General features: G+C 37.6%; 2 protein-coding genes across 2 annotated transcripts in view; one reads left to right on the top strand and one right to left on the bottom strand.

Moving 5' to 3' along the window:
- LOC134801484 (glycine receptor subunit alpha-2-like) overlaps nt 1–2633 on the bottom strand; it is a 33435-nt gene extending 30802 nt beyond the window's left edge. Inside the window, exon 1 of the mRNA XM_063774092.1 lies at nt 2521–2633. Within this exon, the coding sequence (XP_063630162.1) occupies nt 2521–2597 (77 nt within the window). The 5' untranslated portion in view covers nt 2598–2633. The remainder of the gene's footprint in view (nt 1–2520) is intronic.
- A 17360-nt stretch (nt 2634–19993) lies between these two features.
- On the top strand, nt 19994–22515 carry LOC134801620 (beta-1,3-galactosyltransferase 5-like). The gene is made up of 2 exons (XM_063774237.1): nt 19994–20836; nt 21692–22515. Exons 1-2 carry the CDS (start codon nt 20092–20094, stop codon nt 21964–21966), a joined length of 1020 nt encoding a protein of 339 aa, XP_063630307.1. The 5' UTR covers nt 19994–20091; the 3' UTR covers nt 21967–22515.
- Nucleotides 22516–25347: the final 2832 nt, after the last annotated feature.

Here is a 25347-nt window from a genome sequence, read left to right as displayed (position 1 = left end):
ATGCAGGTTTCCTCACGATGTTTTCCTTCAGCTAGTGGTAAATATCAAATGATATTTCCTACATAAGTTCCGAAGAACTCATTAGTACGAGCCAGGATTTGAACAGTTTGAACCCGCGACCTCCGGATTGAAAGTCGAACGTCATATCCACTCGGCCACCACCGCTTCGCCTTTTTATTTGTTTTATGTTCGCCTTTTTATGTAGCAGAGGTTATCAAATGAATATGTTAACGAGTATATACCCGAGGCACTTGATGAATATGGTGCTAAATATAATGACTTTTGCACGCGACTTCGTCTGTACATAAAACTATGAGATTATGAGATAAAACTCTCCTATGTTCTCCCCCGGTTCACAAACTATCCATAATTACCAGCAATGATATTATTACTATACCTTATACCCGCTTATACCTAAAACAAAGTCCCCCGCCTAGGGTTTCTGGTTTCTCGACCTTTTTTATTTCTCGAGGCACGGGAATTCTCGACCAGGATTTCTCGAGTTTCTCGAGTATCTCGAGAAATTTTGAAAGTTTAAAAAAACACCATGTTATTTAATTTTTTTTGCTTTATTATAAATCGGACTCATAGAAGTCGTAGGGGAGATCAATAATCAAACAAATGGTAATATTTATTTACCATAAATTGCACTTAATAATCAAAAATTCAACAACAGACAAAAAAACAATAGGTGCAGGCGTACGCGCCGGCCGTGTGATATGCTAGTGTATTTCTTTAGGTATTTAACAAAATCTAATCAAACTACAATATGGTATTTTGTTAGGAAAGAATAATCAAGTCAATTAATTAAACTCGATGTGACAAACTTACAGAAGTTTTACTTCGTAATATTAATACTTACTCAACGTTACAATGAAGCTGCTAAAATTGTGCTATTTTGCTAATAAGAATATATCGGGATGATTTGATTTATCAATAGTAATTTTATTTTGTAATATTTGTTATGACATGCCCTGGCCTTATATTATAATTCGTTTTTTTTTCTAGCATAAGAAAGAAGATAAGTCAAGTAACGTGTCTTTTTGTTGCAAAACACTTTTTAAAAGCATTTTTCAATTAAAAGAAACGTCGAGATTGTTTACATTTTTCTAATGGTAAAAAAACGAAGTACATAAATAGTAATAAGTAATGAGCCTATAAACGAGACAAATTCCTTAGACATTAGAGAGTAGTAGTTCAAAAGTTTCAATACATGAAAATCGGTTGAAGCCAGAACGATAAAAGATGGATCAAACAGTTTTAGCTTTTAAATAGGTACCTGAAAATGTAATAAAAAGATTGTATGCATTTATTTAACTACCTAAAGAAATACACTATAGACACATCACGTGTTATACGCGTGTTTTCTTTTTACTTATCACAAGAGATTTATTTCTCGAGTTCTCGAGGCATTGAGTTTTTTTTTCCCGTCTCGACAAAGGACAAATTTCTCGAGATTTCTCGCCTCGAGAATTCTCGAGCAGAAACCCTACCCCCGCCGCGTCTGTCTGTTTGTGTGTATGTATGTTCGCGATAAACTCAAAAAGTACTGAACGGATTATCATGACGCGGTTTTCATCTATCAATAGAGTGATTCTTGAGAAAGGTTTGGGTGTATAATTTGTTAAGTCGCTAGTAACTTATAACTAAAGAAAGGTAGGGTAAAATAGGCGTTCCAAAAATGAAGCGCATATACCTCGTACAAAACTTCCGTTTCTAAAATGAAAGTTTTGCCTTTGTTTCGTGTAAAAAATATCTGGAATTTCCGAGATTTTTAAAATCTCCTGGAACCCTTCCGCAACTTGCACATCTATAGCTTTGGCAATATAGCCCCAAGAATTGGCACAGTGTATTAGTAAGAGGGAAAACTTTGCATTATACTGGGATTAGTTCGTCCTCGCGATGTTTTCACCAAAAAAAACCGGGCAAGTGCGAGTCGGACTCGCGCACGAAGGGTTCCGTACCATAATGCAAAAAAAAAAAAAACGAAAAAAAAAGCAAAAAAAAAACGGTCACCCATCCAAGTACTGACCACTCCCGACGTTGCTTAACTTTGGTCAAAAATCACGTTTGTTGTATGGGAGCCCCATTTAAATCTTTATTTTATTCTGTTTTTAGTATTTGTTGTTATAGCGGCAACAGAAATACATCATCTGTGAAAATTTCAACTGTCTAGCTATCACGGTTCGTGAGATACAGCCTGGTGACAGACGGACGGACGGACGGACGGACGGACGGACGGACGGACGGACGGACGGACGGACAGCGAAGTCTTAGTAATAGGGTCCCGTTTTACCCTTTGGGTACGGAACCCTAAAAACGATTGGTAAACCATCAAATGATATATTATTTCGCACATCAGTAATATCAGTATACCTACCAAAACTCATAGAGCTATGAGCCGGGGTTCGAACCCGCGACCTTTGGATAGAAAGTTGAACAATCCGTGAACCCTCTAATGTAAAACTAAATCTATAATGTAAAACTAAATAAATCTAGTATAATTATTCAATTACTTACTGTGCATAACACAAATCAGTCGCGCACAGCCAAACTCTCAGCCAAAAAGTAGACAAACTCAACAACTTAGCGGCCATCTTTAATCACCAATTTGTACTACATAATTCAGGTACACAATTATAAAGTCTATCTACATGTTTAATGTAACTTTTTGGCGGCAACGTTCCGTTTGGTTCGCGACGACCGTGTGATGTTCGCGGACAGCTGTCTCCCTATACTTGACCAGATGACATGCGCAGATGATTTTTAACTGTTACGCGGGATTACCTATTTAACGGACGGAGGCGAAATAAAGGAGGGTTATGCGTTTTTATTGAGCTGAACATATGGAGGTACGTCCTAACAACAAAATTATTTGTGATCTAGTTTTAAGAGGAAAGGGGATGGCCGCTTCTCCATACAAACGTAGATCTTATTTCCCTCTCTGGATATTGATATAATGAAAATTATTTTTGCATAATTTGATCTATATTAACCATAGCTATGCCCCTACGTTTGACTTTTTAGATTTATTGATTATTGTAAAAAATAGGAGCGTAAAACAGATTTAATTCAATTTTTTTTAAATACTTCAGAAAATGTGGCGTAAAGCCAGTGGACTTACAGGCCAGTCAAATTAGATCCAAAAAAAGTTTTTTGAGGAATTAATTCCCAGCAAGCTGTAAATCATTTTAATACCTTCATTTGGTCCTAAATGTATATAATCTGAGTTTGCTCCATCCCAGGAGGTGGGGATAAATTTTGGGAGCCTTGGGAGATATATTTTACCTTGGATTGACAAAACCACTGGATGTAGAAGGAACCGACCGTCAAGATCAATGTGGTTTTGAATCAGACAGTGGTAAAAAAAAATCGGATTTGAACACTATTTTACAAAAAATAAACAGAAATTCAAAGTGGCGGCCATTTTTTATAATCTTTGACTACGAATTCATATTTCATATTAAGGTACCTTTCGGATCCTCAAATATCAATTTTTATCATGATTAGAGCAAATTTTCCGTCGGTCGCACCGTTTTTGAACTTCATACAAGCAAAAAACTAAAAAAGTGCAACATTTTTTCCACAACTCCTGGAATGGAGCAAACTCGGATTACACTAATTTAGAACCAAATGAAGGTATTAAAACGATTTTCAGCTTGCTATGAATTAATTCCTGGAAAAAATCTAATTTGACTGACCTAATAAAGCCAGTGGTATAAAAATTGTGCGCTATGCTAACCCAGATAAAACTAGCTTGGAGCTTGGCTTACCGATGGTTGCGGTTCCTCTGGCAGAGGCTTCTGCTGGTGGCGACTTTCTGGTTCTTTCTTTATATTGGGGAAATCTTAAAAATAAGGCTTTTTACTAATTTACTAAATATTATTTATATTCGTGCTGTTTTCCATCGCGATTCTAAAGGCACAGAATTAAAAATTCGAAGAAATCAAACATAAATAAAAAATAAAAATAAAATAATCTTTATTGCAACTTTGAGTTGTTACATAACATTGGTTCCTGGCTCTCAAAGTAGGTTTCCCTGTGTCTCAAGAGCCAGTTCCTTCCCAATTACAAGCGTAGGTAATGTTACAATGTTAGACATTTTATATTACATATTTAACAATATTAAAATTAATTTTAAAGAAAGATGAAACTGTGATGTGTGTGTAGGCGCGCGTGTGTGAGTATTCTGTGTGTCTGATTTTTAGAATATGTGTGTGTTTCTGTGTGTTTACGCGCGTGTGTGTCTGGTTATTTTAGATTGTATGTACTAGAACACGCTTCGTAATAGCTCTTCTGCTTCAGTATAACTTAATGATTTTAACCAAATCTTAATTTTGTTTTTTAATTGAAAATTACTAATGTTGCTTATATTAAGGGTTTTGTGTGCTTTGTTATATAAGTATGGTGCCAAAAATGAAAAATGCCTTTTAGACCATGCACTATTACAGCGAGGTACGGGGTAGTGAGCTATGCGTTTGTTGCCAAATGTGATTGTAGGGACAATTAGTCTGTGGTATCTGCGTAATGTTTGATAAATAAAAAGTTTGCGTACACTTAAAACTTCTGCTATATTGAAAAGCATCTCAGTAGGGTATCGAAATGGAAGATAGAACATCACTTTTAAAACTGCTCGTTGTGCCCGTTCGAGCTCGATAAGATGTTTTTTGAAAGCACCTCCCCATGAGCATATGCAGTAGGTCAGGACACTTTGGCATAGGGCATCATATGTCTGTAATAAAAGATTATGATCCGCCACCGTTCGCAAGCTTTTAAATATAAATATTAGTTTACGGATTCTATTAGCAGTGCCAGATATGTGGGGACCCCATTGCAACTTATCGTCGATGACAACGCCAAGATATTTAATTGTAGCCACTCTAGATAAGATACCGCAGTTACAGTTCGTGGTAATTTCACCGTTACTTGTCTGTCCATTGCAGGGGTAGACATGGTCTAATAAAACATGGTCTTCTATTCCCAGAGTGACACAGGCCTACGTCACAATAACATGGCCGCTATATATAGCGCTATCGCATATTATCATATAGCGCTGTCGCATGATGACGTAGGCTTGTGTCAGTTAGGTGACCTAGAAAAGACGGGAATAGAGTACCAGGCGGAGTATATTATTATACCATGGGTAGGTACCTATGAATTTTCATAGTGTCAAGTGCTGAGTCAGGTGCTGCTGCAGACGTTTTGCTAAAGCATATATATTTGGTTTTACTAATATTTAAATGAAGGAGACTGTTCTCGAGCCAGCATGTGACACTACTTAATCCTGCCTCTACTAGTACTTTGACATCTTCCCAACGTAGGGGCATAGCTGTGGTTAATATACAACCAACTGTGTCAAAATATTTTCAATAATGTTAATATCCAGTGAGGAACATGAGGACTACGTTTGTATGAAAAGGCGATTTCGCAAGGGTCTTCCACTTTCGTCTTACGAGTAGCATACATTTTCTCGGGACAAGATTTTATTTCGTATTTATTACGTCCAGAATGAGGAGCTCTTCAAACCGGCCAAACCTCATCCAAATCTAACTATTGACAAAAAAAATGACAACAAAATAAAAATAAAAACACAATCTTTAAATTAGGTACTTACAGTATATTAACTTTTGTTTTAAAATCTGTCATATACAGCGCATACTCGAACATTGGTCAATTTCCTAACAAAGTAATTAGTACGGGAAGTATAGTACTCATAGGGTGCAAATTTTGGTATCGGATGAATTCACTTAGCACAGATGTAATATTCGTAGAGCTAAGCTAATTGAGCCCGGCAGACATCCGCCACCCCCTGGCAGGTAGGCAGGGTGGGCAGTCAAAGTAATTTGTAATGGATTCAAGCTTTCAACTCCTTTTTAACCGCGTTAGAGGATGAATTTTTAAAAACGCTGAAATTACTTTTCTTGTAGTCTAATAATATATGCATATACAAAATTTCAAGCCCCACACTCGAAAAAAATTTTGATCTCCATACTAATTTTTAACCCCTATTTCGCCACCTTAGGGGACGAATTTTCAAAAACGCTGAAATTAGTTTTCTTGAATTTCAATAATATATCTTTCAACGAAGTTTAAAATTCCTTGATTAAAATAAAACATGAACCCCATACAAACTTTCATCCCCTTTTTAACCCCCTTAGGTGTTGAATTTTACAAAATCGCTTCTTATCTCTTGTACACATTATAAATGTAACCTGGAGTGCAAATTTCAACTTTCTAGCATTTGTAGTTTCGGCTGATAATAGTAATAGTTGAATAAAAAAAAAGCAAACCGATTTTGATTTGAGCGTCAATATTTTTATTTATTTCTATTAAACTGTAACACATTAAATGTCTCAAAAATGAATTCCTCATGCCCGATTTATCTGGAAATGATACCAAACTCTAGGTGGTAGGTAAATAGAAGCCGATATGATTTGTGTAACTTTGGATGCCTGCCTTCCCACTAGGGGGTGGCGGATGGCTACCGGGCTGGATTGGCTTAGCTTTTACGTATACTATATCTGTGCCAAGTGAATTCATCCGATACCAAAGTTTGCACGTCCCATACATTGGGTGACACTACTTCCCTCACTAAATACGATTTCTGTGCACTTGAATGTAGCGAACAGATCCTCTTGAAGAACATTGCAAGTTCTAATAAAATTGCTCTGCGGATTGTAGAGCGGGACAGACGTGCTCAAGTGGGGGGTAAGAGCGAGCGAGAGGGAGGGCTGGGTTCCGTGCGTACGCATAAAATGTTTAACTTTTTTTTAATGAAGTGTGGGTAAAGCACGCCTGTTTTTAATGTACTTCAAAAAAAAACTTCACCGTTGGTGCCAACATCACTCATAATTAAGTCTCATAACCATATAATTTTACCAATAAATAGATATCCAAGTAGAATACACAATAAATAGAGCTATAAAAATAGTGTTAAAGTAAAAAAAGAATCATAAAACTTACCTACTTAACCTTACTAAAGAATCCATACTTCGCTATCTGTCCCCAACTTCGCCTAGTCATTGTTTAATTCATTTATCGTGAAATAATACAAATTATCCTTAATTAATACTTAATGTTGTATTACTGAACGCCCATGAGTTACAGTGGAGTCATGGTATAATAATATACTCCGCCTGGTACTCCATTCCCGTCTTTTCTAGGTCACCTAACTGACACAAGCCTACGTCATCATGCGACAGCGCTATATGATAATATGCGATAGCGCTATATATAGCGGCCATGTTATTGTGACGTAGGCCTGTGTCACTCTGGGAATAGAAGACCATGTTTTATTAGACCATGCAGTGGAGTCATGATTTAATGCTAGGCGAAGTTATGTATTAAAGGCGTATTTAGGGCACCTACTAAATTACTGATTTTTGAGACCGTGTTTTTTTGAATTAACAATTCATAACAAGGATTGGTAGCTAATTCTATTCACATCACCTCATACAGGAATACCTACCTATAGTTTTTGATGGGACACTACGAGTAATTCGCCATTAACTGGCCACCTGTTAGTAACTGGCCACCCTAAACTAAAAATGAATTCTATTCACCTATAAACATAATTCATTTTAATATAAGGTGGCTAGTTATTGAAGGCTGGCCAGTTATTGAAACCTTATACTAAAATGAATCCTGTTTATCGGTGAAGAGTTCATTTTTAGTTTAGGGGGCCATTTACTGGCGAAATACCCTATATCCTCTAGAAGCCCAGAGACAGGGGCGTATTTTGAAAGGCGCCCCGGGCCAATAAGTTTTACCGCCCCAAAAGTCAAGGAAGAAAAACAAAATGCCGCCAGGGGCGGTATACGGCGCCCTTAGCGGGTTGGCGCCCCTGGCCATGGCCCGGATGGCCCTAGGGTAAATACGCTCCTGCCCAGAGACCTATAAAAAGCTCTCCCATTGCATTCTATTTTGAATCTTGTTTTGATAAATCGAAATTGCATTTTGTCTTGGCATGTTTTGACGTGTATGTAGGCGGCTAGAGGATATAGTTTTGCGGATCCCTAATAATCGGTTCGTGCTCGAGGGCGCGCGGCGGAGCCAATAATAGGACGGACTGCGGCTTGTACTATGGAGCACCCTCCGCGGTACAGCAGCAGGGTCACAGGGACTCTTCTAGCCACACCGGGAAGGGATTCGGCATTCGCAACTATCCCCCCTCTGCAGAAGCACATGCCCAACTGGGGGCCGATTTTTGAAATTCGACCGCTCGATTTCGTGTATTTCGTTCAATGATATCTCCACTACTAGGCATTTAAATTCTACTAGTAGAATCGAAAACGAGTGGTCAATACCACTCGATTCCCAATTTCTATCGCTCGTATTTCAAAAATTAGCATTTCGCCGTTTTCCACCGATTTTCGAGTGACGAAATCGAACGATCGAAATTCAAAAATCGGCCCCCTGGGCGTGCACACAACTAGCGCGGTGTGTGTTGTGACACATCCGTACACAAAAAGAAATCGAGGTGTGCAGGATTTGTCTTTGACGTGTCGCTGGCCCAAGCCCAATATTATATTATGTAAGTATACAGGGTTCTAATGATACTTACCTACATTTTCAAGATAGTTGAAATTCGAAGTTAGGCCGACTTGCACCATTCCACTAACCCAGGGTTAAGCGGTTTAACTGTTAACCCAGTGTCAAATTGTACTGGTAACCATGGGAACCAGGTTTTACCGGTTAACCCCGGGTTAAGTGGAATGGTGCAAGTAGCCCTTAATGTCACTATGAGAATGTTGAAATTTCAGTTCGATAAAGTGAAACATCATCATCATCATCAGCCTATAGTAGTTCACTGCTGGACATAGCCCTCCCCTAAAGAGCGCCATAGCGCCCTGTGAAAGTGAAAGTGAAACATAGAACCCTGTAATATTAGGCCAGCGGTGTGTCATTTTCTATGTATTTGTGGCGTCATTACAGATTAGTTGTATGTAGTGAGTGAGAAGTGCGACTGTGTGAACGTTTCTCCCGCAAAAAATGGTAGAACGATTTGTACGTTAAGATATCGCTCCCTTCTGACGTGTCGAAGGCCATACCTGTCGCGTCGAATGGGTGTTCCCGATACCTACTCACGATCAGTTCCTTCATGTGTCTTTTGGTTAGGCTTAATTTAAAAAAAAAAATGAAGTAATATACTTATTTTATATTTAACGTATATTTATTCCTTAAATTTTACATTTCTACAAACGAACTGCGCTTATAAAATATAAAATAAGTAGGTACCTATCTACTTACCTACTTATTTTTAATTTTATATACAATATTGTGGTTTGAGGTATTTAGATGATTAGGTAGTTATTACAAGTACCTACCATTTATCTGAGGTGGTTGGTGAAATACTGCCCTCCTAACCTAAAAAGCCGCTTTTTAGCTTAGGAGGGCAGAATAGTAGATTGTTAACCAAGGGATGAAAGGCACTCATTCCAGTCGAGGTAAATTGGCGCTCGAATGCAGTGACATCGCCAATAGTCCGAGGCTGAAATGACGCCTTTCATCCGAGTTAAACACTCTACTAGACGTGCGCGCCGCCGCGGCGCGCCGCCGCCATAGAGAGTCAGCGCGCCGCCGCCGCCGCCGGTAGTTTAAAATTCGCGCCGAATATTTTTTTATAAGACAGTATTATGCAGCGTTAAAATATGTAATAGGTTATAGACCGATAAGAAATAGTTGAAAATTATTGCGGGTACCACTTCCTACGTAACTCTCACATTTTTGACGTAATATACTTACATGGCAATAATTTAGTACGGAATTTTTTGGGTTATTGTATAATTTAAATTCTACTATTTTATGTCGCACCAACACAATACTATTTCTTATGTGGCAGTATGATTTACATACAAATGTGTTGTAGGTATGGGTAAAACTATATTGTCCAGTGTTTTAACCGTTGTCGATTACACGGCACTTTTGCTAAGTGCTGTGGTCTGACAATAAATAATTTCATTTCATTTCATTTCCAGTATGTTGGACATTGCCAAGTATGCGAAGAGTAAAATTATCAAATTTTCTGGTAGTTTTTATGGTAAATAAATTTAACAGAGGGATGTTAGGTGTTTCAAAACATTTTAAAAATTAATTACTTGTCGGTTTACAACGTAATGTACCTACTAATGAACCTAATAGATAAAAAAATATTTTTACGGATTTTTTTTTCTGTGGGTTCATCAAGACATCAAGAGACAGATCCGATTTCATTTGAGAAATTTCTTACAAAAATATTGATAAAATTGCATGCATTATTGTAAAAAACCGGGCAAGTGCGAGTCGGACTCGCGCACGAAGGGTTCCGTACCATAATGCAAAAAAAACAAACAAAAAAAAAAGCAAAAAAAAAAACGGTCACCCATCCAAATACTGACCACTCCCGACGTTGCTTAACTTTGGTCAAAAATCACGTTTGTTGTATGGGAGCCCCATTTAAATCTTTATTTTATTCTGTTTTTAGTATTTGTTGTTATAGCGGCAACAGAAATACATCATCTGTGAAAATTTCAACTGTCTAGCTATCACGGTTCGTGAGATACAGCCTGGTGACAGACGGACGGACGGACGGACGGACGGACGGACGGACGGACGGACGGACAGCGAAGTCTTAGTAATAGGGTCCCGTTTTACCCTTTGGGTACGGAACCCTAAAAACCATTGCTCAGATGTTGCTGCCTCCTAGTCCTCTTACGATACCCCGCTAAGTTTGATAAATGACGTCAATGACTGGTAAAATTTTACCACCTACGAGCTATAAAGTTTTTGGAAAATTATAAAAATAATAGGTTTGACTTTAATTCACAACATACCTTGACATTATCAGTAAGTGTATTTGTAATTAAAAAATGCAATTATTCTATATTTATTAAAAAAACATGAATTTGACAAAAAATACCTTATGCACATAAAGTACCTACTGTATGTACACTCGGTAACTCGGCAACGTCAAAAATACTAGACGTCTTTTCATTATGCGGCGTATCTTTTTATTTACACCGAACCTGGCAACATCCAACATATTTAACAAACGTATGTTTTTTTTCGAAACTATTATAAATAGATTTTTTTCATGATTTTTCTACAATAAACAATCACGTAATAAGATAATAACACCAAAAAAATTATACTAACACAGTTTTTTGATATTTTTTTCCCTTGTCAAGGGGCTACCCGAGGTTATCATCGATTTTTGACAAGTTTTGAATCCTACCTCCTTTTTTTGCACTACAGATAGAATTATAAGACAAACGGTTTTGTCCACCGGATTTTGAAAAAAATGAATAAGTACTTATTTTTTTATGAATTTTTTAAACATTGTCTAAAAAAAACACTTTTATCGTATCTAGTTTGCAGTGCAGGATCTTACATGTACGAAATCTACATATTTGGGTTCGTCTTTGACGTCTCGAAAAACGTGTCCAGGGTTTTAATTTTAAACTAATTAACACAAAAGTTATGGCCAGAAAACCAGTTTTTTAGCCTAAAATTGTTCAACTTTGATGCCAAATATCTCGAAGACAATGAACTTTGAAGTAAATATGGGATACTATATTGCTTAAAGCCTTGCTGTTAATATAATAACCTACAAAAAACATTAGAAAACTAAGGGATACAGATCGAAGGTCATTGGCGTGGGGTAGCCCCTTAAGCGTAACTTTTCATTATACGTCTTAATATTGAAAAGTTGAAAAATCCCACGCCGCCGGCGTTACGCCGCCGCCGTGGATTTTTTCGTGGCGCGCCGCCGCCCGATTTTTTTCGACCGGCGCGCACGTCTACACTCTACTTTTCATTTCGAATACGAGAAAAGGAAAATTGAGTTTTTGAATCTGGCTGCCAAACGTACTTTCTTACGATCTGCTACAAACAGCGCATCTCGACACTTGCGAACGTGCGTCTTTCAGCGACGTAAACCTCCGTTCGGACGCCGAGAACGCATCATCGATGGCAGCTAGCCAGAAGCTGAGACGTTCACTTTCCACACGATGGCGACAAGAGCCAGCTTTGCATTCTATCACTGGCACCATGTTGAAATCCAAAAGACAGGAGCCTGGGCTGGCGAGGGCTGCGGCGCTTGGGTCCTCAGCATACTGCGGGCAAACGGCAATTTTAGAACAGAATACACTTTACGTGACAAACTTTGCCTAGATTGGAGATGGTCTCTATGAACCAGTAGATACACCTAGAACCCTTAGGATTGCAGTAGTTTTTCCAAGCGTCATCTCTTTAAAACATATAAAAGAAACCGCTGTGTTAAGAGGGCAGTGATAAATATCTCTATCGATGGGTGATCTAAATATAATTTGATTAATTTACAGATTTTTTGGAATTACCTAACTAGGTACTACATCAATCACATATGAACAAGTGTTTTGTCGCCTGTGGTTGGTTATATTTGCAATATCACCTACATATTGCTATTATCATTATCATTCGTTTGCCCTTTTCCTATCACTTGGGGTCGACGCAGCACTTATTTTTTCTCTGTCGATCGTCATCGCATCATTTACCGGATTGTGAATTAAACTACTATCAATGAAATTGTTGCAGAATTAAATACTTACTGTGGCAAAACTGTATTATCCAGTCCACAATTCATCCCAGCCTGTCGGACAGCTAGGTTCAATAATACTTTGACTATGCACTGTCATCACGTTACGTGGCACTTCGCAGACAACACATCTCGAGATATACTTCTTGATATCTTGTGCTGTAACATGGTTTGACAGCAAAGGTTCGCCAGTTGTCAACCAATAGCTGTTATCGTTTCTTCTTAACCAGCTCGAACAAGTTTGGTATGGCCTCGGGTTGAATTTTCTCACACAGGCACCAGCGTTACCCAAGTCTTTGGAAAACAGTGAATATCCTTCCCAAAGTTTAACCTGCCCATCATTGCATGAAGGGATTTCTTGAGTCTGACTGTGTTTTACTAGCAGTGCTCCAGAGCTAATTTGTTTTTCTGTGAACATGCCCGGTACTCGTGATGCTGGCTCGCCTTTTTCACCTTTCTGTCCACTCATTCCAGGAAAACCTCGAGCGCCCGGAAAACCAGGTACTCCTTGGGGCCCTACGAATCCCATTTCACCGCGTTCACCTTTCTCTCCAGGTAATCCAGGAAAACCTTGAAGTCCTGGGGGTCCCATGGGCCCCTCATCTCCAGGTTCACCTGACATCCCAGGCATTCCAGTTAAACCTGGAAATCCTACTGCACCGCGTATTCCTGGGGGTCCCATGGGCCCCATATCTCCTTTTTCACCTGGCATACCAGATATTCCAGGTAAACCTGGAGCTCCATCAAAACCAGGTAATCCTGGGTATCCCATGGGCCCCATTTCTCCGCGTTCACCTTTAGGTCCTTGCATGCAAGTGGTATTGATAAGTTCTTTGTCTGCTGTCTCGCCCTTTCTCGTTAAAACTGTATCTCCTTTATCCTTATCGCTCTTTTGTCCCGGTCCACCGATCAATACCACCATCGGTTGATCAGCAGTAGTAGTTTCTTGTTCAGCCACATCTAGAAAAAGAAACGTGCCTATGATTTTGATACACTGTTTAAAAACCCCTTATTTAAAATAGTAGAAAAGTGAGATGGAGATATCTTCATCGGGTCTCACGCATTGCAATTCATGGTGTAAAACAAGCTTTTCTATTAAAAGCTTTTATTTGAAATATTTGATTCGATTGAGGTGAAACTTCAAAGTAAGGTACGGTGACTATGCAATATTAGGGCACCACAGAGCTGATCTGATGATGGACACAAGAGGTGGCCAAAGGAACTCTGTGATAAAACAACGCAACTTCGATGAATATTAGTTACCTAGCTGTTAAAAGAAAAGTACAGTCAGCGAAACTTGGATTAAAAATGTTTTTTTTTTTTTTTAAACTTATCTACTTACTGGTGTCACAATCCGTGACACCAGTAAGTAGATAAGTTGCCATTGCCACATTCGTCTATGTCTGTAATGTGAAGGTTTAGGTCAAGCAAATCTTGTCAGTAGAAAAAGGCGCGAAATTCTAATTTTCTATGAGATGATATCCCTTCGCGCCTACATTTTTCACATTTGCCGCCTTTTTCTACTGACAAGATCTGCTTGACCAACTTTATATAATTCATAAACCTGAAAACGAAATACGTCTAAAGTTAAGGCTAAGCACGGCGAAGAATTTTTTTAATTGACCCGCCAGTTCCCTCCATCGTTACTTTGAGTACCAAAACAAAGATGCTGCATCATACCAAAGATGCTGGCAGGATTGCATCGCTGTATGCTAACACTTATGCGCTACTAGAGATCATTTTCAGTCCTCTGGTCTTCGGTGTTATCAAGCAGCCTTTATGTGCATGCAGTGCGTCGTGCGTCTTATTTGTTAATTCTGTAAGATACTCATTTGAAAGTCCCATTGAGTGTCCTTGAAATTGCTTCCGCTTGGGAATAGGTATCAATTGGTATCCATAAGTTGCTCCTCAGTAAAGGAAGACATCGTATGGACTTACGTAGAGGCCAAATATCACTAAGGCCTAGTTGGGATTGCAAAGTGAGGTATTTAGAATCGGCATTCGCTTACTAAGAAACCAGTGCATACCGCTCTTCATGGGAAAGCAGTAAAAACTTTACCTTGGCAACTCTTGCCATCCTCGCCAAGTGTGTGTCCTAGCATGCAGCTGCATACGACGTCAATGCCGCCCTCGTCTGTACAATAATGTTCGCACGGGCTCGCAGGGAACTGCTTGCAGCGATCCATCTAAAACAGGCAGCAATTAATATATAAAACGTCGGGCTAAATTCAAAAGAGCATCATCACCCAGGACCAGGACGCACACTTCCTCTTATGAACAAGAAGAATAAAGCTTGAAACGGAGTGGACATTTTTAGTTTAACCTTTTCGCCGCCACGTCAACGAAGTAAGAAAGCATGGAGGATAGGCCAACCGATTTTTGCGGGGGAGGGGCACGTCAAATGTATACGTAACGTAAAAATAGCCATGTCAGATAAACGTCAGTTCATACAATGTGTATGATCATTACCGCCTATTATTGACAGAGGGGAACGTCTGTTAATGGCTATGTCCTACTCTCCGTTTGGTTATATCCTCTAAGTAAGAAAGTGTCATCAACGCCAAGCCACAAATTGCACGTAAATAATCCGTATAACATATCAAGTCGTGGCGTGTGGGGCACGGAATGTACTGACTTTATATCAATTCAATGACGGCGAAAAGGTTAAGGAACCTTAAGAAGAATTACCTCGCAGCATTTCCTAAAAGCGTTCCCAGACAGCAGGTGATCCGTTTTGTTTCCTGTCGGCAACTCTGTTGCGCAGATCTCCGGTTCGTGCGAGAAGAACCCCCTTCCCCTTTTGCATTCGTTGCAGCACATCTAACAAGTGAATTGAAGAAATTAATTTAATAAAACATTAACTTTCATAATAGATTTGGTCTTGGTTTGGTCCCTCATATGTAGGGATAGTGGTCAGTATCAGGGTTGCGTCGGGAGCGGATGATCTGCCTCCACCGGTTTCTGTCCAGCGCGTCTTACGAATCTCTTCTTATGACCGTGTATTCTAGAAAACAGGACGACGCGACGAGTCGGTCCATAGATAAGGATAGCAACTAGGTACGATAGTACATAGTAATACATACCTATTTATTAGGTAAATGTAAAGAGGTAACATCATCAACATCACTTGAAAAAATAATATTAATGTAGGTACCTATATTTTAAGTACAAGTCCACCATTTTGTTTTTTAGAGTGCCAGGAGCGAAAAATACCTACGTAAAAACTTAACTATAGTATAGTGCTCTTTCTTGCATGCCCCTCTTTATACCTTTCGACAATAAATAAGTAATTCTTTGCAAATTACGAGCAATTTCTGGCTGTGACTGCAAAATATTCGCGAGGACCTTACATACAGTGCTTTACCTGTGCTGTGTCGTTGAGTTGGTCACAAGACTGCCTCGAAGTAAGCGTAAAGTTAATCCCATAATCACATTCATTCTTCTGACTAAAACAATTTAAATTACACTATAAAAAACAAACAAACACGTGAATAATACTCGTTATCTTTGCCCATTTGGGAATACCATGCTCGTATGATTATATTATATTTTCAAAACAATAATAAACAATAATAAGTAAGCAGAAATTTGATAAGACTTGGTAAGTACTTATGAAATTTATATTATTTACAACGTTATCTGTCTCTTACATACCATATTCAAATAAAAAACGACCTGGGTATCTAACAATATATGGGGCATTATCTATGAAAAGGGACCTTATTGTCGATGGCGCTTACGCCGCACAGCGTCGCGTGCTGTATTATATAGGAGCATCGTTAATAATGGCGTAAGCGCCATCGACAATAAGGTCCCTTTTCATAGATAACGTCACATATTATTTTTCTATTAAGTCTGCCATTTGTACTTATTTTTATGGTGCAATAAATAAAGTTTTAAAATATATACAGTGAAACCTGGATAACTGGGACTTCAAGGGTCTTGCAAATTTGTCTCTCAGAGGTATCCCACTTACCCGGTGTCTCAGATAGCCAGGTATACATAAATATCTGTCTCATTTACAGCGAGGATACCACTAATTAATAGAGGTGAGAACATAGGTTTTTTTCAGTTATAGAGGCACAATAATTATGAAATAAAATAACGTAAGTAGGTATTTTGTAAACATTATGCATGAGATCGAGACTGCTTTAGAATATTCAATTGAGACTGTATTTATTTATTTTGAATGCGTATTCAAAAAATAGAAACTGCTACATTAAATTCGATACCTACAGACTTCATTGCGTGTTTTCCGACATTCGTTAACGGGTACCTACTGTTTTTTTTAAGTAAATCAAGATTTGAACCTTCGAAATATTTTTATCTATACTAACTAACGTCTGGACGTTAGCTATACCAAATGAAAACACAAATAATTTAGGTACAAGTGCGGAAATTTATTTACAATAGTCCGAGTTAAAGAGGTTATAAATTGAGGTCATCTACAAATAAAAATCACCCCTCGGCAAGGTGCCGTAGACGCTGGCAGCATTACCTCGCTGAATTGCAATGCTTAAAAGTGCGAGGAAGCTGCCAGCCCTACGGTCTCCAGTCACATCCACCAGCCAGAACTAAATAACATGAACTCAAAACATTCCTCGGATAAAAAGTATACTTACTGGAAAACATCCTTGCAACATCTATCCATGGATTCCTTGCACACACTCTCATACCGGGAAGTATCTGGCGTTACTTCAAACGAGCAGTCTTCGGGTGTGGACAGCATCAGACCATTGCCTTCTCCATATTCACAACAGTTGTCTATTTCCTCTTTTATCTCGTCATAGAAAGATCCTGCAATATAATAATATTAATAATTTTTAAAAAAAATTACGCTGTCAACGTCAGTCGTGTTTTTGTAAATTTTCTTAAATTATTTTCTGATGTTGTCGCTGGGACTTTCGAATGATCCACGGAACATGGCGGATCGTGCTCCAGACATTTTTATTTATTATTTGCATTCTGCTGTTTAATGTAAGTATAATTTTGATATTATGCACGAGGCTTTGCTCCGTGATCGTTAGTCCTAGAGAGCTGCAATTTGACATGGATACATAAATCATGCATTGGAACGGTAAAAATAAAAGTACAAAAATAGTTATTTACGATACAAGTGCGGAAAAGAGGAAATTCTAAATGAGCGGCGATAAATTAAAACACGACCGAAGGGAGTGTTTTAAATCGATACGAGTTGCGAATTACCTATTCGCACGTGTATCGTACAACGTTTTACAGTACATAAATCGCCCTTTAAACTTTTGACATACGCACGAAAAGTGCTATTTAAATATGAATATTATATAAATATGAAAAAAATTGTGAAACAAGAGCTTAATAAATACTTTCAATGAAAAATATAGCGAACATAATAGGTCTAGTCGTTTGTGAGTTATTGCAAAAAATCTTCTTTTCTTAGTAAAAAGACGCAATGTACAAAGCGCTGCAATGGTACTCCTTTATGATACTTACTAATAGCCCCCGTTTGGCCTATTTTGACAGAATGGTAACTACGAAACCCTACACTGAGCATGGCCCGACATGCTCTTGGCCGATTATTTAAATTTGAGTTTCATGTACCTACTGAAAAAGTGTATCCAACACAGTGTAAAAATTAGCTTTTATATTCAATGTCTACAGGAAAGACGCGAACGAGTTAATTATAGGTACCTAATAGGTACTACAAAAAAATAAAAGCGTAGCTTCTATTGTACATTGTATAAATGCATAAAAAAAAATATTTTACTATCTGTGGATTACTAACTGTGGAATTAAAGAATAGTTAGGATACCTATGGATTTAAAAAAAAAACAATATTTTTCTAGATTCAAGATTCAAAATCTTTATGGAATGAACATGCTGAGCTAATAGGTTTCCTCAAACAAACACACAGGGGTTATTTTAGAAAAAAATTCTGGCTGGCGCCTTACATGAGACGCCCTAGAGCAGTGGTGGGCAAAATATGGCCCGCGGGCCATCTGCGGCCCGCGAATGGATTTCATCCAGCCCGCCGCCGGTCGTATGAAATAATTAGAATATGGGCTATATGGCATTGGCCCACGATTATCACAAATCAAAATAAATTTTGGCTACAATTCTGGCCCACCACTTAAATTTCCTAAATTTTCTGTCCCCCCATGAAGAAAGTTTGCCCACCACTGCCCTAGAGCTATAAGCGTCTCTAGGGTCGTATGCTTGGGTGCCATCGACAATGCTAATTAATAAAAAAAATATAGATTTTGATACTCACTTTCAGATGCTCTGCATAACGACACAAAGATAATTAATTTAAAAAACAAATTAATTATTAAAGACATTTTAGTCTGTTAGATTTAATTTAGTTTTAACATAAGTATTTTTTAATGTTAGTGTAATTTGTTTTCAGTGTTTATTTTATAATTTAATTTTATAAAAATAGCACCGGCAGTGTGCTTGTGAGACTCGCGAAATATAAGTTATGGTCTGTCAATGTGAATATCTCTCATTTTATAGACGTTATCTCTTTGACCGGCATTGACATATTCTCCGAAATTACCGAAGGATGAATCACCCTGTCCCAGGCGAGACGTACTGGATCGACCAAAATAACCTACACATGATAACAGAACAAGGCCCACATATAAACGTATTACGCAATAATTTTGGAGTTGAAACGCAAAAGTAGGAGGAGCCCTGTTGGCATATTTTATGTCTGTATCTTTAGGTATTTAAATAAAAGTAAATAAACAAAATATTTGTACATTTTCGGGTATCAACCAAATACAAAACCGCCTGGATCAGTCACTGAACGACCTGACTTTTACCTACATCATATAGGTATTAATGTTTTCATCTACCCTCAACTGGCTTAAGGAGCCATTTGACTTGAGGGTAGATTTTGATTACTTTTATTTAAATACCTAAAGATAGGTACCTACATAGTTATAGATTTAAGCTAGTTATCCATTTAGTTTAGGTACTTATATATTTCATGTAAATAAATGCATTCTAATCATTATATAAGAGCTACCGACTAGTTTCTATGCAGGGAGCCTAACCAAATCGACAGTCGTTGATATAAAACGCCAATAGAAATATTTTAATTATGTATGGAAGTAGTCACGTGATTTTTTTCTAGCATTTACCATACCGATACATTTTTTCTTCGCGTTGGGCGTTGAATTCATACCTACATTCATAAAAATTTGACGCTTAAAATAACATTTTCACTGCGTGTGCTATCAAAATCGTTGCAGACTTATCTTGGTCTAACTCTACAAATTTATGACAAGCGCGGGGAGCCCCCTAATATAAACGCGATATTTTTTTTAATGTGCTCTATACAGAGAACGCACCACAATATCTTATCTGTGAAATCGCTTCTGTCAACTTGCTGTCAAGTGTCAATCTGACAGTGACATTATTGACCGTCGGATTCGTCGGAATCTCCGTAATTCTCCGTAATTCTATATTATTATCATTATTATTGTCAACATGTTGCAACCGTGATTGATTTAGCGTGTTTTATTTCCATATCGTGTTAGCATCGAGTGCTTACTATGTTCGAAAGGCAAAACGGTGAAAAATGCGAAATGATGTTCCTACACAAACTTGCCATTCTCGTCGTCAGCGCTCTGCTGATTTACGACTTCTATAACAACTCCACGCCTGTAGAAATACGCATTCAGAACCCTCAATTCGCTTTACTAGGCCCCTATAATACTACAGAACCAAGCGCGGTAGTAGATGATGTTTACGATCAACTTATCGATTTAAAAAACTTCTCATTAAAAGTTAACCCTCAACCTTGTCAGAACTACGACGCTGGACTGCTACTGGTCATAATAATATCTTCAAATCCGAGTAATTATGACAACAGGATGGTTATTAGAAACACTTGGGGGCGATCTGTGGATTCTACTAAAGTTGTGTTTTTGATGGGAGAGTCGGAGAATGCGACTTTGTCTCAAAAGATTCAGAATGAATCGGCCATATTTGGGGATATTGTGCAAGGTAGCTTTACGGATGCTTACCGTAACATGACCTACAAGCATGTGATGGGTTTGAAGTGGGTGTCACATCATTGTCCAATGGCGAAGTACATTTTGAAGACGGATGATGATGTTGTGGTGAATTCTCATGCATTGAGGCAGTTTTTGGCGCGGGAGCTGTCGCCGTGGGGAGCGAAGGGGTTGATTACATGTCAGGTGTTGGAGCACGCTTTGGTGCAGCGGTCACATCGGTCTAAGTGGAGAGTGTCACCGGCAGAGTATAAGCCACACTACTATCCAACATACTGTGCAGGTTTGTTTATATTTTAGTGTAGTAGTTTTAAAACTATACTATTAAGTCCGTTTATTTTGCATAACCTTAACTATTACTAAAAAAAGTTTCTGACTCAAATGCTCTTGGTATATAAACAGTTGAAAAACAGTACTCATGGTCATAAGGTACAATTAAACATATAAGGTTTACTCGGGTAATTCCGAATGTCGAAAACTGTCGGATAATTCCGAAAGAGCCTTTTATTATGATGGAATTAAGGGTGATTTTCATCTGAATTTCGGAATTATCCGACATTCGGTAATACCCGAATACACCTTAGTATTTATGTAGAAATTTTACTTTGCTCAAAAGTTATTTTTTTTTTGTTTATTTCTCACTGCACCCTTGACGCTTTTCTGTTTTGCCCTATGGTTGACTGGTAGAGAATGCCTATAGTGGCATTAAGTCCGCCTGTTGTCTTTTTTTATGCTCCATTATTATCCATTGCTATCAGTTTAATAATATTGCATTGCTGTTAAAATTTTGTGGTTTGGGTTTATGTAATGTGGTTGTGTCATATAAAAGATGCAAGAGAAATATTCATGCAAATGCTGATAGCAAACCACAAAGTTATTAAGTATTATTCTTTTTTTACATCATGAAAATAACAAATAAAATAAGCATACATTTTCTTCTATTTCGTTTCTTGTTACATTACTTATTTACTTACTTGGTTGGCACAATTATAAAATAATGATAGTTTTTGAGTTTATCGCGAACATACAAACAGACTTTGTTTTATAATGTATAGTGATAACATGAAACTTATATGCTTATTTGTCATTTCATATGCCAAAAAAGAGAAACTCTTAAAAAATCTACTAATGCTTTCAGGTTGGGCCATCCTCTACTCCCAAGATGTTGTTCCCCGACTGTTGAAGACAGCCCAATCCACGCCGTACTTCTGGATAGACGATGTCCACGTCACCGGCGTGGTGGCCCAGCAGATCGGCGTGGCTCGCACTCCGCTGGCCAGCCTGGTGCTGTCTCGGAACCGGGCCACGATGCTGACATCACTCGGAGCAGATTATGCTGGGAAGTTCTTGTTCGGACCACCGGATATTAGTGTGAGCAAGATCTCGCAGATATGGAAAGCTATTCCAGAATAGATTTTAAGGGTAATCACATAACTAAAGACCTGTGTAGACGTTGAAATAGGGTGGCTGCTATAGTTACTAGACACTCCATAGTAGATAGATAGATATTATAGATAGAATACCTACTCTTTATTGGCACAACTCAGTAAAAGATACAGCTTAAAGAAAAACAATTGATTAAATATAGAGGCAGACAACAGGCGGTCTTATCGACGACTTTGGCCACTGTTTACAATAATATTTCTATTGCCTTGTTTCTTTCTGATTTGTTAAGAGTGGCCAATTACTATGGAGGGGCCAATAACTGTAGCAACCATATAGACCAATATGAGAGAGGGCACACCGGTTGGGTGACGTGTGCGTGCAAGGCTCTAACATATTATCGCACGCTGAGTGTAGTTTCTCACTGCGACAAATTCCGATCCTTAAAATAATATAATAAATACTTAAGTATTTACCGGGTGGCTAAAAAATGAGTGCATTCCCGTTGCCAGGGAGGTTTTGGGATTATACTGAGCAACTTTTACTATGGGACCAACCCCTAATTCGCGAAAAATAATTTGGCTGTTTCATGTAAATTTATTTTCGCGATTTCGAGGTTGGTCCCATAGTAAAAGTTGCTCAGTATAATCCCAAAACCTTCCTGGCAACGGAAATGCAGTTATTGAAGTGAAAACTTCTTTAGCGGCGCTGTGCACTTTTTGAGGTGGGAAAAAAATGATAAACTCGAGACAGCGTAAGGCGTAACGCGTAAGGCGTCTCTCCTCTCTTTCTACCGCGCGGCGAAAATGTATGCCTGAGCCTGCTGTCTCATTTAGGCAGCGCAGTGCGCTTGCGTGATGTGTGACGGACAATGTCATTGTTTTTTTATTTAAATCTCATCTAGTGAGATTCCCTCAAACTGGTATTACATACAACATACCTAACTGTAGTACCAGTAGTACTTACAGTGATGTGCTTAGGGGTTTCCAGTAATGCGACGATACAACGCTAGATGGCGTTAACATCAATTACACATAGTGCTGCAGACATTTTGCACTATATGTTATTAATATTTTGAGTTACAATGTCGTTGAGTTTTCACTTCTGCCGGCACTCCCGGAGTGCAACCCGTTGTTTTTTTTTAGCCACCGTGTATATCGTCGTCTAGTACCCACAACACAAGCCTTATTGGGCCTAGGTTTATATAGTGTAAGATTGTCCTATACTTATTATTTATTAAAAATAAATATGTGATTAATCAGAATAATTACTTGAATGTTGTGTTTAATATTAAGTCATTAATTGGTAGTTAAAGTTTGTTTTTTTTGTGATCACTTTACTCCTTTGTATGTAAAATAAAAATATGATTTATTATTTATGCAAAATATGATTTATTAAAACTAATTATTGAAGGGAAGATTGAAGGGAAACGAGGAGCTGGGAGAAGGAGAATATCATGGACACGGAACATAAGAGACTGGTTGGACGTGGGCAGTACGTAGAAACTAATTCGCATGACTTCAGATAGAATGGCATATAGACATAAGGTCGCCAACCTCCAGGATGGAGAAGGCACTTAAAGAAGAAGAAGATGTAAAATGTAAAAATACCTACAATATTTGACGTCGATTTTTTTCACCTTATTGAAATAGATTAAAGTGAAGAAATGTATACATTATGAGCTCGACTCGACTGTACACGTACAGTCACTTGCAGTAATCACAATATCATTATTGCCACATATACTTAGGTACTTAGTAGTAACCTATTAAAAATTAGGTAATGTAAATTAGTGTATAGTGTGAATTGAATGATCTGAGCTAGTTTACTCAGAGTCTCAAGAATACAATACCATTGAGTGGTAAACCACAAATTAGTATAATCCCCTCGTAGTAAAAGCAGATTATAACCGCCTTGAAATGTTAGTATAGATTAACGACTCTATTTCTTTAAACAATAGACTACAAAATACACTAACTAAATAATGGCTAACCTAACTTTTTTTGCATTTAACAACCATCGACACTCAAAAAGAATGCACTCAGTAGAAAAACGGCTACGGGATACCATAAAATGTCATTATATTATCGGCTCTATAGTCTTATCATAAGAATAAAAATGCTTTGAAGGTAAAAATAACACTTCACACGTTTTGCATTTAGAGATAACAGATGTGCCGCCAGGGTTGTACTGGATGTGACTTTCCAAAAGATTGAATATGATATTATCTTTTTAGACCATTTTAACCCCATTCAACAAGAAATAAGGTTTAAAATTCAATATACATGCAATGTACTTCTAACTTATTTTGTAAGTAAATTGGTTGGCGCCTACGAGAACAAAAGCAGATAATAGGATTGTAATAAAAACAATGCCATTGTTAGTACAGGTAAAGTGAACAAGCTCAGTTCAAAAAATTATATCTATACCTATTAAAATTGAAAGTGGCTTTAAATTTTATTCATACATGCTTCTTCTATGTACATTTATAAATAACTAAGTGCCTTTAGTAATAGCCATTATTTTAAGTTTGTTAACCAAAGATAACAAATTAACTATAAATTGAAATAGATAACTTAGGTCTTAGATAAATTAAGAATATAAACTTATTTTTAAAACTTAAAAGATCAGTATTATTTGCAATGTATAGTGTTTTTTTATTGGAGTCACTGCTCTGCGATAGCATGAGAACGGGGTCTATATTAATTCGCATAACGTAATTCTCCTAATTCAATTTGGCATAACGTATGTTACGCATAATTTCTAAATCGCATAACATTATTCCGCATAAATGAGTACGCATAATGTTAATGCGCATAACGTAAATTGTCATAACGATGACTTGGGATAAATATAATAAGCATAAAGTTACTTTGTATAATTATTAAATGGTATAAATATAAAAGGCAAATAAATAAAAATGTAGACAGAGCGGCTTGAATTAAGGTTCAGTAGGTTCAGAGAACGAAGTTTTAAGTATATGTAGAGCTTTTTTAGATCAAAAATATCACAATACGGTTGCCAAAAATTTTATTAGCAATCTTGCGGCCTTTCTCTAGGGACTTCAGCGATTCAAATCCTGAGTTTTTGACTGTTGCTCGATATAAAAAATCACTAAAATAGGTCTAAAATGCACATTTAAAAAAAATTTGCACAAAAAATCAAAATATGAAAATTATTTCTAAAACCTATTAAAAACAAATATTAATAATAAAAAAAGAAGAACACGAACTTACTACAGTTACTACGCCTTAATAATGTTTTACAGCAAAAAGATTATTATTTGTTGCAAAAGCTTCGCTTTGTTTCGCTCGATCCTGCTAACTCGAGGCTAACCTTGTGAACCTGACCTAACCGAGTTGGTTTTGCCCTGATCCATTCTCTTGCTTTATTAAATTATGCTAATTCATT

This window comes from Cydia splendana, chromosome 22 (assembly GCF_910591565.1).
Source record: "Cydia splendana chromosome 22, ilCydSple1.2, whole genome shotgun sequence".
In the NCBI taxonomy this organism is placed as follows: Eukaryota; Metazoa; Arthropoda; class Insecta; order Lepidoptera; family Tortricidae; genus Cydia; species Cydia splendana.
This window is presented reverse-complemented; position numbering and strand designations above follow the sequence as displayed.

Coding starts and splice junctions, on each gene's coding strand:
- LOC134801620 (XM_063774237.1), top strand. CDS start 20,092: ATGTTCGAAAGGCAAAACGGTGAAAAATGCGAAATGATGTTCCTACAC. Junction 20,837..21,691: donor CTATCCAACATACTGTGCAG/GTTTGTTTATAT, acceptor TAATGCTTTCAG/GTTGGGCCATCCTCTACTCC.